Source organism: Trichosurus vulpecula, chromosome 8, assembly GCF_011100635.1.
Source record: "Trichosurus vulpecula isolate mTriVul1 chromosome 8, mTriVul1.pri, whole genome shotgun sequence".
Classification (NCBI taxonomy): Eukaryota; Metazoa; Chordata; class Mammalia; order Diprotodontia; family Phalangeridae; genus Trichosurus; species Trichosurus vulpecula.
Genome location: NC_050580.1, coordinates 221,217,587 through 221,233,563, shown reverse-complemented (window position 1 = coordinate 221,233,563; position 15,977 = coordinate 221,217,587). Strand labels below are relative to the sequence as shown.

General features: G+C 40.8%; 1 protein-coding gene across 1 annotated transcript in view; it reads right to left on the bottom strand.

Annotated features, from left to right (window-relative positions):
- Nucleotides 1–5,126: 5,126 nt before the first annotated feature.
- MTHFD1 (methylenetetrahydrofolate dehydrogenase, cyclohydrolase and formyltetrahydrofolate synthetase 1) overlaps nt 5,127–15,977 on the bottom strand; it is an 89,003-nt gene continuing 78,152 nt past the window's right edge. Inside the window, 6 exon segments of the mRNA XM_036735182.1 lie at nt 5,127–5,275; nt 5,413–5,506; nt 11,151–11,303; nt 12,047–12,067; nt 12,069–12,106; nt 12,109–12,154. Of these exon segments, the coding sequence (XP_036591077.1) occupies nt 5,417–5,506; nt 11,151–11,303; nt 12,047–12,067; nt 12,069–12,106; nt 12,109–12,154 (348 nt within the window). The 3' untranslated portion in view covers nt 5,127–5,275; nt 5,413–5,416.

The window sequence follows — 15,977 nt, the reverse complement described above, 5'->3', positions numbered from 1 at the left end:
GCAGGAGGGTAGGACGAGGGAGGGAGGGAGGGAAGGAAGGAGAGAAGGAGGGAAGGACGGCAGAGGGTGGGAGAGCCCGTGCTTCGGGGGCTGGGACCAGGTCTGACAGCGGGGGAGTCAAGGGAGCGCTGGTGGTGATGGGGCTGAGGATGGGGATGGGAATTGGGGATGGAGACGAACAGGGGGCGGGAATTCTCTCTCTGTACTAAGAAGTCACTTCACACTAGTGGGCTGACATTCAGGGCATCTAAAGGGGAGACAGCGGACACTAGAGAAGGGGCGTGGAAAGAGAGCCTCCATGAGAACATGAAAATGCCACTCAGAACAAAGAAAATGGAAAAGACCCTTCCAGGAGCAGCCTGAATTTATTGCTCCTTCCATATAGGCCTCTCCAACGGAGGGAAAAAAAATAAGGTGAGATGGAAGACTAAGGAAAGATGTGACGGGAAGGTGAGAGGAGATGGGAAGATGGATTTACACAGGCGTCTGGCACTTAATTGGGGGGCGGGGAGAGGTCCTATAGCCGCAAGAGCATGTGACTTGGCAAGAAATGGAGAGAGAGCCCCTGCGAGGTCAGCAGGAAAGGGGTCTACTAATATAATCACGAAGGTAGTTGTAGACAACAGAGAATCCATTTATGCCTTCTGCTGCTGCTATCAAGTCAACCAACCAACCAACCAACAAGGTGATGTAGATGCAAGTACAAAGAATGAAACACTCCCTATTTGCAGTGAGCAAGTAATTAAAAAAATATACAGCATAAATACAAATATATTAAAAATCATTAAATATAAGGTAGTTTTGGAGGTAAGGCACTAGCAGTTGGGACTCAGCTGTCAGAAAAGATTTTGCAGAACATAGTGCCTGAGTTGAGTTTTAAAGATGGGGACAGGTAAGGAGGAAGCACATTTTAGGTATGCAGCATGGTCAATGCAAAGGCACTGAGGAAGGAAATGGAGTGTTATGAGTGAGAAGCAGAAGGAAGGCCAGATTGGCTGGCTTGCATTACTGTCAGAATTCCTACTGAAACCCCTTTCTCCTGACTCCAAGAGCACCTCTCTTTTCACTACACCAAGTGCTGTGTGATAGCTTCTTGAAAAGCTGGAGCACCCTGGGGCTCAGAGCATCAATTCCCATTTTTTTGTTTTGTCTAAGATCCATTGGGCTGGGGACAAGAAACATAGTCTAAAGGGTCATCCATAGATTTCACAAGCCACCCATTCCCAACTCCTGATAACAGGCATCAAAGCCCCATCCTGATTACCATTTAGCGGAAAGGGAGCTACAAACCTTTTCTAAAATACTCTGCAAGGAGGGCATATCCTGTGTTGGGCTCTGAGATTAAAGGAGGTATAAGACATAGCCCCTGTCCTAGAGGCATCTATGGCTTTGTTAAAAAAGCTAAGATACCTTACTGGGTGGAATGGGGGAAGAAAATAGGCCCAGAACTGTAACTAGGGAAAGCAGCTGAGGCTTTCCCTCAGGGCCATCCAAAATTTAGGGGTTGCTGGCAGTGCTTGCTTGCCTCTCTTGCCTAGTTAGTAAGAATGATTAAAATGGGATGCTATCAGGTTAAGATTTCTTACCTTTGGCTGTATATCTCTATGTAGGTGAATATCTCTGCAGCCTGCTCCCCTCCCCTATGGGCCTCCAGGAAATTCCTGGAATCTCTTTCCTGTCCAGGCATGGGATGGTATCCTTGGCTCTACCATCCCTCCCTCCCTCCAAGAGACTGCCCTTGCAATAATTTTCATTTAGGACTTAGGACATTAGGGCTGGGAATGGTATCCACCCTTTCAGACAAACTGTTCCAAAAAACAGGAGTCTCCCACATTCTGCACAAGGTGACGAAACTAATAACTTTCAAATGGGGTTAGTTGGAGGGCAGAGGAGGTTAACTAAGTTATTAAATACCTTGATTTTAAGCAATAGTTCCCCATTGCATTCTTTCTTGGTTGGATCTATGATTGCATCCAAATGAATATTTTTTTTTTTCCAACAGTACAGATAGCAAAGCATCCATGCTGACATCAATGTATAGCTATTGTCCATGTCATTTCCATAAATCCTCCATGGGGGAAGGGGGAGAGCATGAACAGGAGGAATATGAGTACAGCCCACTGGTTATACTGAGCTCTATTACATGACATGCCTTTTTTGTCATTGTTTTCAAATATCCAAGGAGGCTATCCTACATGCTTCTTCTGGTTTGCAATTTTCATTAGCACATATTGCTGCCCACTCATGCTCACCATACACCTCTCCTTTACACTCTGGTTGGCTTGAGACTAATTCTTCAAAGACTGTGGTATATATTATGACTCACGGGCATATAGAATCGCTAGAAGATATTAATTTTAAAAAGCCTTATTTCAGGAAGAAGCTTGGGGTCATTAAAAGCACTATACAATTTCTCAAATGTAATAGTGTGATCTAATGAATTCTGGGCCCTATTCATTGCCTATCTACTTTCAGTCAATCAACAAACATTTATTAAATGCCTTTGTACCAGGTACTGTGCCAAGGCAGTGGGACTACAAAAGAAAATTAAACAGTCCCTGCCTTGAAGGAATTTATATTCCATTTGGGGGATGAGGATGAAACATAAATATATACAAAAGTAATACAGTATAATGAAGGGTGGCAGGGGTGGGGAGGATGGTGGTCAAAGGAGGTGGGGCTTGAGCTAAGCTTTGAAGGAAATTAGGTGTTCTGAGATGTGGGGCAGCTAGGTGGTGAAGTAGATAGAGTGCCAAGCCCAGAGTCAGGAAGACTCATTTTCCTGAGTCCAAATCTGGCTTCTGACTAGCTGTGTGACCCTGGGCAAGTCACTTCCCCCTGTTTGCCTCAGTTCCTCATCTGTTACATGAGCTAGAACAGGAAATGGCAAAGCACGCCAGTATCTTTGCCAAGAAAACCCCAAATGAAGAATCAGACATGGCTGAAACAACTGAACAAGATGCGGAGGTGAGGAGGGATGAATTCCAGGGAGGGAGAGCAGCTTGTAAAAAGGCTGAGCTACAACATACAGTTATCCTTTGAGACAAGCATCTAGGCCAATCTGACTGGGCTAGAATGTGTATGATGGGGAGTGAGGTATACTAAGGCTAGAAAGAGAAGGCTAGGGCCAGATTACAAAGGGTCATATCAAACAGAGGAGTTTGTATTTTATCCTAAAAGCAAGAGGGAACCTGCTGGGGCTTTGGCTGTTGTGTGGAAAATGATTTGGAGAGGAAAGAGATGATGCTGAGGCACCAGTGAGGATATTGCAGTAGTCTAAGAGGTGAAGAGTGCCAACAGACATGGTGGGCATGTGAGTGGAGTGGTGTCACATGAGATGTGATGAAAGTAGAACTGACAAGAGGGTCTGAAGTTGGCATCATACTGGATAGGTTAGGTGAGGGAGAATGAGCTATAGAGGTTGGCTCCAAGATTGTGAACCTGTATGACTAGAAGAATCATAATGCCTCAACTGAAATAGGGAAGTTTGGAGAACTTGGACATGTTAAGTTTGAGATGCCTACCCTAGGACATCCAGTTAGGCAGCTGATGATGCAGAAGTAGAATTTAGTTGATGAAGGTTGAATATTTACATATTCAGAGTCATAACTGAACCCATGGGAGTTGATAAGGTCACTAAGAAGAGAATGTAGGGAAGGCCCAGCATAGAGCATTGAGTTCTAAATGACAGAGGGAAGGAGTGTGGATGATGATCCAGAAAAGAAAGAAGGCACTGAATATAGACAGCTTTTTCTAGGAGTCTGGCTGTGGAAGGGAGGAGAAATATAGGATAATAGAGAATCAAATCCAGAGTTTGGGGGGCAGCAATGGATTTGGGCAGGTACAACAAATCAAAGCCTCACCAGAGCCCAGACAGAAATGAAAGTGAGCTATTTCTACCTAGGTAAAGGCTGTGCCTTTGAATTAGACAAATCTAAGCATTTACATAAATACCAGCTATTATTATTACTACTATTTAAGTGCACAACTACTCAGAAAGCATTGTGTTATTAGTGCTCTCTGAGGCAAATTGTCTGCGAGGTAAAATACAATCCAGTGTTTTGGTATTCCCCATGTTTGGGGTTGTGACATAAACAGGTCGCTAGGTGTTGAATGCAGGAAGACCTGAGTCTGAATCTTGCCTCCTCAGACACTTACTTATTAGCTCTGTGACCTGGAAGATCTTATGGGATTCCTACACTTCACCTTCCCCATCTGCAAAATGGGGATAAATATTAGCATCTACCTCCCAGGATGGTCATGAGGCTCAAATGAGATCACATGTAAAGTGGTCTACAAACCTTAAAGTGCTATGTTATATGTTATATTAAAGTGCTAGTTATTATTAGATTTTATTATTATGCATTAAAAGTGCTGGAAGAAAAGTTAACAGAAGTCAGGAACAGTAATTTTCTATCTGTCCTGTCATGAACTGATATTTTCTAACTATATCTGGATGTGAGTAACACCAGTAGGTCTAAGACATATTCAGAGGGCTTTATGAAAGAACTAAGCTTAAAAAAACAAAACAAACCCCCAACCCCAGATAAACTAACCACAAATTGCCTCAAGAGCTATTCAGCAGATCTGAGGGGCTATTTGAGCATCTCTTCTAGAACATTTCTGACCCTGATAACTTCAGGGTCGTTGATTTTGAGAGACATGAAGAGCTGCAGATAAATTGTGGGAGACTTCTTCCTTAGAGTCAAGAGTTTCTCTGGCAATGGGTGATGTGGTGGAAAGAATCCTGGATGCAGGAGATCCAAGTCCTCATGTTAGTTTGACCCTAACTCTATGCGTGATCACAGACAAACCAAGCCATGTCATCTCTTGAAGACTCAGTTTCCTCATTTGCAAATGAAGGAGTTGGGTCAGATGATCTCAAAAGTCCTTTCTAGTTTTAATATTTTGATTATGAAACAAATTTTGGGCACCAAATACTTAGGATCTTTCTTATCCTTATTAAAATCCTGTACTGTCACCTATTCAGTGGGGGATATCAAAGCAATAGCAGAGGCAGGCACAATTAAACATGTATTAGAGATGGTACTAATTCTATACCAAGAAGGGATAAAGGGTAGAAGGAGAAGGAGATATTGGAATTAGAAATAAGTAATGACAAGTTTAAGATATTAAATTACTTCATTTTATTTAATTTCATAAGGATTGATAAAGACTTCCATGATTTAAGCAAATCTACACATGATAACGTAAGTCAGGCACTATGAATGCAGGCTTCTGGGTTAACTTCCAATGTAGCTTCTGGAAGATACACCTAATATGGACAGGAAAAGAGAAATTAAACTAATAATAATCATTACTTACTGCTGCTGAACATCACAATATGAAATCTTTATTTTATGTTTGAGAATCTTCATAAAAATGGAGGACTCCTCTTTGAGTATAACTTACCAATTCAAAACAATCCGTTCACCTGTTCTGATACAGGATCCAAATCAATGTCATAGAAACAGGGCCGAGTTGGGAGACCAGGCATTGTGCTCATCTAAGGAACAAGGTGGAATTGCAAAAAATGAGCAATCTAGCCCTAACAACCCTCCCTCTGCCTTCCTCATATAGAACAAACCAAGGAACAAAGTCATATGGTGATTTTTCTCACTGTCAATCAAGGGAGGAGACACAGAACTTCTCTAAAGAAGCCATTAGATATCATAACACTTAAAAGCCAGGACTGTAATTCTGGCTTGTAATGTTCTTTCTATAATACTAGGCTGACTTTTTGTTTTACTTTTATTTGAATAGTTTTAGTAATGCCTTTTGCTTTTACAGCACATTAATTTCTGAATATATTCTCCCATCTATCCTTACCTTGTGTGTTGGTAAGCAAAATGGGCTCCTTATCACTTAGTTGAACAAGTGCCCTTGAAGAGTTTGGCTTTTGTTTGCTTTGAGTAATTCAGTGTATTTCATTGAGTCTTACTAAGTGCTAAGCCCCAGGCCCAAACCCCTATTAGGTGTAAAACCTATTTGGGTGTGGATTGGCAACTGGTGGGGCCCAAGGTGGGGCTAACTCCAGGGAGGGCCTGTCCCATGTCTGGGACAGCAGAGGCTTTTAGACCACATGGGTTTAAGTCGCCTCTTTGTGACGATTCTAGGTCACGTGGCTGAGTCGCATGTGTGACTCACCCTGGACACTGAAAAAGATATAAAAAAGGGGTTGGCCTCCTCTTCCTTGGAGCTTTTTGCCGCAGCAGTGGTGGCGCGTGACTCTGGGACAGCCCTTGTTCTGAGCTCCCGGGCTGGACCTAGATGTTGGTAACTATGTATTGTATTGGGTCTGTCTGTTGACATTTGTGATTTGTTTGTATTTTGCTCTGAAGTTCAGGGTGCTGGCTTTTTCCCCTGAACTAAGTGAATGATATTTGTGTGCTGAATTAAAGTAAGCTTGTCAACCCCTTTAACCTTGCTTTCCTTATTAAGGCAGATCAAAAGAACCTGTGCTGTTGGCAGCTTTCTGGGTGCTCGCTGTGGGTGGATCTTATACCCCCACAGAAGCTGCTAGCTGGATTGTGGAAACACCTTGCAAGCCTTTCCTTGTAAAAAAGATGAAAAACAACAACATTTCGGCAAAATCAACCAACACATTCCATACTCAAAGTCCTCTACTCTCTCATCAACGAAAGGAGGGAAGTATATTTTCTCATCTCTTCTCTGGATCCAAGCTTGGTCATAAAATCCAATTTCATTTTACTGTATTTTCCATTCACACTGTTGTACTCATTGTATATACCGTTTTCCTGCTTTTGTTTATTTTGTTTTGCATCGGTTCATTTGAGTTTTTCCATGTTTCTCATATTTGTCATTTCTTATGGCTGTATTAATAAATAAGGTGGGACTTTTTTTTTTTTTTAAAAATGGCTTTCTCTTTTAGAATGCTAAAGTAATCAAGTGCCTTTAATTAAGTCTTTCTTGCTAGGTGCCCCAGGCCCACACCCTTTTGCTGATTAGGTATGAAGCCCCATGCCCACACCCTTTTGCTGACTGGATGTGAAACCTTTGGGCCTAAGAAGGGTATATATATACCCAGAGGTTAGCATTTTGCTTTGGGGCTCTCACTCACTGGAAGAGTGTTGTATGATTTGACCATATGAGACTCTGGGTAGCCATTGTTAAGGAGCACCCCAGCTTTGAAGAAACCCAGATGTTGGTGCTTCTCTGGTAACTGTGTATTGCTATGGATAGACTGGTTTGTGTTATTTGCTCTGTTTATATAATGCGTGTTTGTAATTTCTGTTTGTATTTTCTCTGAAGTTTGGGGTTCTGGCTTTTCCCCTGAATTAAGTGAATGATATATGTATGTTTAATTAAAGTGAGACTGTTAACCCCTTAAAGTTGCTTTCCTTAGAAAAGCAGATCAAAGAACCTGTGCTAGCAGCCTTCCTGTGTGCTGGTGTTGTTGGTCTTACATAGCCACAGTAGCTGCAAGCAGCACTGTTGTTACAGTGGCACAGTAATATTCCATTACATTCATGTACCCCAGTATCTAGCCATTCCTCCATCAATGGGTATAGTTTTTGTTTCCAGGTCTTTGCTACCAATAGACCTACAGTTAGGGATATTCTGGTATAGAGGGGGACCTTTCTTTTGGTCTTTGACTTCCCTGGCATATATGCCCACCAGGGGGGGATATCTCTGGGGATGGATATTTTAGTCACTTTATTCTACTTCCAACTTGTTTTTGAGAATGGTAAGATCACAGGCTAACAGTATATCATGCGTATCTTCCAGAAATGCCTCCATCAGCTACAGTTACATCTTTTGTCATCTTTGCCAATTCTGCCTATTACTTAAAAGGAAAAAGATTGAAAGCCCTCCACCCTATATAAATTTGTAATTCTTATAATTAACCCAATTAGCATTAGTAAGTAAGTAAGGCTGCAAAATTTTCAGCAAAATTAAAGAACTGGATTCATGAAATTGTACCGCGTAATGGTTTCAAGCATAGAGGTGAACAAAGATCTCGGCTCAACAAGAGTTGAATGAGCAAAGTCTGAAAAGGATACAATTATCTTACTTGCTTAGTTAAACAAGGTGGAATGAGAAGGGTAAAGCCTTTTTTGTTTTGTTTTTTTAAAGAATAGATTAGTCTCAGTAGGCAGATTTTCTAATTTACTTCAAGACTTGTGCATTTAAGCAATATGCATTGTTTTTTAAACAGAACATATAGTTTTACTGTCATTGTTCTTACTAGTTTAATTTAGACTTCCAAAAACTGAAGAGAGCCATAACATAAATGCATTATTAAAGCACTGAGGTCTTTGCTTTTATTTCCTAATAATAATAATACCTTTTTTTGGTTTGGTGGGCAGGGAAATCAGGTTAAGTACAAATCAAAATAGCTTGAAAATCCAGCTTCTACACAGTACATTTTGATTTTTATAATCTTTTGTATAATGACAAATTATGCAAGTGCTACTTTAAATATAGACTGAAAATAAGACGTTTGAAGTAGAATTTCTAAAAACTGACAAGTATAAAAACATACTTAAAGGACCAGCTGAATGATCTTCTGTAATACAATGCAATTTAAAAACTGTATCACTTAACGTTGACATTTCTAAGCACAGCTAGGTCCGTTTTCCTGCAAATAATGAATCTTGTGAAGTCGTCACATATATTTGAATTTGTATTATTCAAGTTATAATTAGGTAAAATATGGTAATTGGTTCCAACCCAATGGAAACATGCAGTGCAAATTCAAATGATGCGACCACTCCATGGGACTCATTATTTGAATTAACTAGGATCTAATGGGATCAGCTATATTAATCAGCAATTCCTGAAACAATCCAGAAACCTAAGAGTCCTCTAAAGTTAGCATCGGTGCCAAATGCTATGATCGGAAGTTAAAATGATATGAAGTTGGAGCTTAAAGTGAAGGGGAAAAACAGGACCAATCAGAAAATAAAGCTGTAAAGATTAGCAATTATATAAAGACAGGAAAGACATAAAGATGTTAAACTGAAAGAGAACACCTCATTTAAATGTTAAAACATCTAACAGTATAAATGTTAAAAAAAACAATCCATAGGACTTTGTGAGGTACCCAAGATATCCTCTAGTAATATATGTTATCAATCTGTAGAATAAAGAACAGCAGCTCTGATGGAGCCACAACGGCTGGAAGAACCTTTTCTGGGAAGTCTGTTATTTGATAGCTTCAGGAAGTATTCCTAGGTGACAGGCAATTTAATAATGGAATTCCCCGAGTTGTTGCTAAATATTGTACACATTGTGAATTTTGGAAACAAAATTACTGCTGACTGTATGTGTCCAAGTAGATGAAAAGTTTATAGTCAGTTATAGTCAATACTCACTTAAGATTTTATAAAGCGTATTCATTGCTACAGCTCTACTGACTTAGACATACAGGCCAAATGGTAAATTTGAAGCAAGGGGTTATGAAGCAAGCTATTGTTACTCTTTGCCATCTGGCAGAAGGCTATTTTTACTGGTTTAAACTCCTTTTATGTCTTGATCTTTAATTCTCCATTCATATTTATATCTTATCTCTAACTATGCAAAATAATATAGCTGCGATATTTTCACAGCTATTAAACAGAGTTACTTGAAAGGGAAAAATAAAATGTATTGTTGAGGGTGCTTGCCATTTAAGATTCTTATTTTAAAAGATGCTAGTATGAAGCAATTTTGGATTAGGTAAAAAATGACTAAAATATTCATACCCTTTGATCTAGAGATCCTACTGCTAGGCATACACCCCAAGGTCAAGAGAGAATAAAATTTCCCATATATACCAAAATATTCATAGCAATACGTCCTGTAGTAGCAGAGACCAGGAAGCAAAAGAGTGCCCAGCAACTGGGGAGTGGCTAAACAAACTGCAGCACATGAATGTAATGGAATACTATTTACTGTACCATAAGAAATGTAAAATATAAAGATTTTTCACAGAATCAAGGGAAACCTTGTATGGACTGATGAAGAAGGAAGTAAGATGAAGCAGGAAGAGAATATATGACCACAATGCAAATGGAAAGAACCATCCAAAAAACTGAACGCTGTATAATTATAATGCCCAAGTTTGGCCCAGGGGAAGATTTGAGAAAATGCACCTCTTTCGTTTCATTGCAGAGGTAAAGAACAGTATATGGTGTCAGAAACAGTTAATACACTGGTCAGTTTCAATAAACTGCTTCCCTCCTCCCCTTAAAAGTTTTTTGCTACTTGGTGGTGGGGAGAAGGGACATACTCAGAACTGAATGTGAGCAATTAAAATATGGGACCAAATTTTATTTTAAAATGTTCATTTAAAATCACCTTCATTTGTTAGTATGATTAAATTCCACCATCCCTTCCATTCAAAAGTTCATTTGTCTTCCAAAACACAACTTGTTATCTTTCACTTGTATAGTTTAAGGTGACTTAAATGTCAACTGTTTTTTACAGCATGCTTCATAAACGTTTAAAAGGACTGAATGTATGCTGTGCGGTACCCAAAGGCAGAATATTCAACTGAGGGACATCAGACATGGTACACAGAAGGGATGATTTAATAAATTTAGCTTGAAGCAAAACTGTAAATCAAGCACCCTCTTTCTTCTCAATCTCTAATCCCCTTTATAAAAAGTTCTCAATTGGCTTTCAAGTTAGAAAGAACTAAGAAAACAAACATACTAAATATAAGTAACTAATTTAATGCCTTATCCCTCCTGGGGTACCTACATTTCAGCAGGGACAATTCCCCAATCCAAAGGAATAAAGTTCTAATGGTAGAATTTCAGGCACCTGCCATGAAACTCAAGAGAGATATGGGTAGGGGGTAGGAAATGGAGCCTTCCTGGTGCTCCTAAATAATGTATCACACCTACTTCTTCTGTGAACAAGGCCCATCCTGAACTCAATCAAAGTCACAATAGAAGTGTGAAAACTGGAAACATACCCCAGGTTACTATTCAGCACAGGCAGTACTTGCATCACACTTAAATAACACCAAACAGTGTACCTCAGCAGGATTAATCATTCTCATAGGTCTGATTCCCATTTCCTCCTCTGGCAACAATGCTTCTGCCCATTTAGCCATTTACTGGTGACTATAGGAATAAACTTAAAATAGGAAGCATAATTACGAACAACATACCAAGCATCATTTTTTGTGTAGCACTTACCGTCCCTACCAGAGGGTACAAGAAGCCAGCACCAACACTGGCCCGGATGTCACGGATTGGCAGAACAAAACCTGTGGGCACACCTTTCTTCTCTGGGTCATGAGATAAGGACAGATGGGTTTTAGCCATGCAAATGGGTAGGTTTCCAAATCCCTAAAGAGCAAAGAGCAAAGTGGGAAGGAGAAACGAAGAAAAGAAATGTTTGTATTAATTGAGCAAAACAATCATATAAGCACTGTAATTGTAATGATCTTTACATTTCTTTCTAAAGCCAAATGACTTTCATTTCTTATTTATTCATCTGGCAGGACAGAAATAATTTCCACCTCCCTCAATGACAACTATCTTCTGTCTACTTATCAAAGAATAAAAATATCTCAGGTACTAGCTGGATAAGACAATAAAACACTTAGAAATCTAAAACACAGCTGAAGATTTTTATTTCAAGTATTCAAATGATATAGGGTGGAGCAGCTGTATCGATAAGGCAAAAGATACAACATTTTACCAATGCTTTCCATATTTTTCTGACACACATCCATAATATATAGCATGCCCTACATGGGAAAACCTGAATGACCTTTCAATCAAAGTACAACACTCTTAAGAAAGAAGACATTTCTGAGAAGAATTGCCCAGGAGTGAAGGTTGAGAATTTGGGGGTGGGGAAGATTCGTGCAGAAGAGGAAGGAGGGAGGGCTCAGACATGATCTCATCCAAGTCCCTCATTTTATAGATGAAAAAACTGAGGCCCAGAAAAGTGACAACTTGCCCAAGGTTATATAGATACTGGTACATACAGAAACTGGTGAAGCTGGAGCCAGGATTACTAGTTCAATGCTCCTTCTGCTTTCTCATTAAAGTAGTAAAAGAAGAATAAAAACCATAACTCCTACCTGCTTTGTGTAGACTTCAACATTTATGCTGAGCCTCTGGCAATAATTCAACGTCATCAGCCCATAGATTTTCTGTGCAATTATCCTGATCTTGTCTACAACAGGGAGCTGAGGGGTGGGTGTATTGGTGGGGAAGGAGAGAGAGACAAGGGAATGATTGTCATATAGTCACTTATAAGAACATTCACATATTGGGGAGAGAATAAGGCACAAAATATTTCTCTCTTCTAGATATGTCAGACTTTCCAAATACTGTTCTACTATTACAGACATTTCTTTCGATACTGAACACATGAATTACAAGCACAGTAGATGGGGTGGAAAATGTCCACCAGAATAGGGGTGATGGAGGACTATGAATATCAAATATTACATACAAAATGAAGTAGCTTTGTTTAACTGGTTTTAAAAAAAATTCTTTCTTGATGACAAGGAAAGGTTCTATGGGATGAGGGCAAGAGATTCTGGGGGAAATGTCTGTGGTGTAAAAAAAAACAAACCCAAAAGGCATCACTAAAACTTAAAAAAAAAATCCAGTAGCACCCGCTTGCTTTTATTACATCAAATATCAGGATCTCCTAGCCTGCCCTACTATCTCTCTTGAGTAGGAGAGAAACATCATTCTAATATGTTCCCTCCTGCTACATTCCTAGCCTGGCCTTCGGGCCAGCTTCCATCTATCATACTCATTAGATAGATAACTTGCCTAAATCTGGTCCCAGGTGGGCACTTCCTCCTCCCTTCCAGTTACACACCTTGAGGCTAAGCCCCTAGGGATGTTGACAACCTACCAGAACTTATTGCTTAATGATTAACAATCTCTAACCTCCCCATCTCAGTGATCCACCCCCCTCACTATTCAACCCTATTTTCTGCCCCCAACTGACCTCTAGCTTTTTCCCAATTCCCTTCAACACCCTACCCCCCAACCCGTGCAATCTCGAATGCCTGCTCCCTAAGTAACAAACTTGCTTTGACCTTAAAACTTTCCTTATCCCACTCCTTCCATCTTCTGGCTCTCACTGAGATCTAGCTCCCTCCTGATGATACAGATAGCCTGGCCACTTTCTAGCACTGGCTGCACTTTCACTCATATCTTCAAAGCTAGAGGTGGGTGAGTTGGCATACTCCTTACTCACCACTGCCACTAAAGGTCTCCTCCTCTGAGGTTTACTCAATCCATATTTATCATCCCATCAAGATTTTGGTAGCTGTTATCTAAATCTCCAGGACATTTACCTTCTTTTGTCAATGAGTGCAGGGCCTGACTCAGTCTTTCTCTCTGGCCTTCATGTTAGGGAACTTCAACGTACAGAACGATACTCCCTTAACCTTCCAGCTCCTCAACTCCTTCATCTCCCCTCCCACCTCAGCCACACACAGGGATCTTGATCTTGTCATCACTACAATTATTCCACTTCCATGTTCCCAAATTCTTAAATTCCCCCATCTGATGACATCTGTTGTCATTTCACCTCTCCCTCTCCCACGCAACCCCAACCCTGTTCTTATCTTCCACTTCCTCCATCATGACCCCTTAGTGAACCAGTTCCACTCTACACTGCTGTCTACACTGCCACTCCGGAGGCCCTTGTTCCACAATCCAATTGCTGATCTTGCACTGACAAACCTCAGCCTTCGATTATTCCCACTATCCACTATCTTCTCTCTTACTCACACGCTGGAGAAAAACCACAAAATTGTGCTGACTGGTCCACTACAAATTTAGATCACATATTTTCAACTAAGCCTTCACTGCAGGCAAGACAATATTTTTACTATCCGTTACACCTAATGACTCACTCACCACAGTGGCTTTTCTACACTTTTTACCCTTCTTCAAATCTCTTTTCCATGGCTCCCCTCTCCCCACCTTCCTAAGTTGAGACCTGTGCCTCATATTTTCCTAAAATAAAACAAAACCGAACAAGAAACACATCATTCTCCAAGAGCTCCCTCCTTTCCCCTCCTACTCCTCTCACACCACTCAGAGGCCTTTGGATACTATTTCCTTCTTCACCCCGTCTCACACGAAGAGAGGGCCTTGCTCCTTGCCAAGACAAACCTCAAAAGTGATTCTAGCGCTTCTCATCTTCTCCAGCAGATTGCTTCCCTATTTCATCTACACCCATTTACTTATCTTCATTCTTTCCCTTTCTACTGGCTTCTTCCCTACTGCTTACAAACATGGCCGTGTCGCCCTTCCAACCCTGATGGTTAACACTCTATCTTTCTTCCACTTAGTTTTTTCTTGAGAAGGCTATCTAGAATTGGTGCTTCTTCTTCAGTTCCTTTCATTCTCTTCTTAACTCGCTATAGTCTGACTTCTGACTCATTAATCAACCAAAATGCTCTTTCCAAAGTCACCAATAGGCAAATCTAATAACTTTTTCTTAATCCTCATCCTTCTTGACCTCTCTGAAGCCTCTGACAGTGTAGCCCTAACCAGCCCTAACCTTCAGACTTGCATTTCCAATTGCCTCTTGGACATCTCAAACAAGATGCCTTGGAGGCATCTTAAATTCATCATGTTCAAAACTGAATTTATCTTTCCCCAAGTCCTCTACTTCTTATCTTTCCTCTCACTGTGCAGGGCACTACCATCTTCTCAGTCACTCAAGTTCACAACTCAGGTGTCATCCTTGGCTCCTTACTCTCTCAATGCCCCCCCCCCACCCCCCCGTACAATCTGTTGCCAAGGCCTGTTCATTTTACCTTTGTAACATCTTTTGCACATGCCCCCATAAGCTAGAATGGGAACATGACCTATGACACCACAGAAAAATGTAAACTACCTTGAGTAAATGTAAAAAGCAAAAAAAGTTCCAACGATCTCATGGGAAAATTTGCACGTAACCCTGGGCCCATCTTGGCACTATGCCTTCTTTGTTCTATTTCTATATAATAACTGACTTGGCCTGGGGTTGGTGTGGGGGATCCATGATGTTACTTTGTCCTGCTACCATCCAGGATGACTGGCCTCTTGTGAGTAAATTCCTTTAAACAACCCAATCAACCTAATTAACCCTAATAAAACTTATTAATCACCAAGCTGATATGAGCCCTTCTTTCTTTGGTATCTCATTATTCTCTGGGGGGGGGAGGGGAGGGCAGAATGCCACCCTACAATTGGCACAATTAGGGCAGAAGATTCTGTCCCCTTACACCTCTCTCTTTCCTCTGACATTGGTACCATGCTAGTATAGGCCCTCATCGCTTCATGCCTAGATTCCAAGGCAGAATTCTTCTCCTTGGTCTTCCTTCCTCATATCTCTCCCCACTCCAGTCAAAATGATCTTCCTAAACTGTAGGTCTGACATTACTTCTTTTACTCCCCCCCAATTAAAAACACCCCGTTGGCTCCTTATTATCTCCAAAACCAAATATAGAGTCATCTGTTTGGCATTCAAAGCCCTTCATAACCTGACCCCCCTCCTACTTTCAGTCTTCCTACAACTTAACTCCCCTCTCATATTTTGTGACTGAGTGACACTGGCCTACTTCCTGATCCTTCTACAAGATACGTCCATCTGCTAACTGTGGGCATTTTCACTGGCTCTCCCTGCTCCCACCGCACCTGTCTCTTGGCTTCCTGAGGGATGTCCCAGCTAAAAATCCCAACTTCTGCCAGAAGTCTTTCCCAATCCCCCTTAATGCTAGTGCCTTCCCTCATTCAATCATCTCTAGTTTGCTCTGCATACACTGTTTGTACATGATTGTTTTCAAACTGCCTCTTCTATTAGACAGTGAGCTTATCGAGAGCAGAGACTGATTTACCTTTCTTTGTATCCCCAGTGCTTAGCATAGTTCCTGGCATGTAGTGGGAGCTTAATAAATGTTTGTTGACTTCATCTGACCTAGAATTTGTTCTTTTGACATGTTTTGTCCTTGACCTTTTCTTTCTCTCCTTCATTGATTGCACCCATTCCCA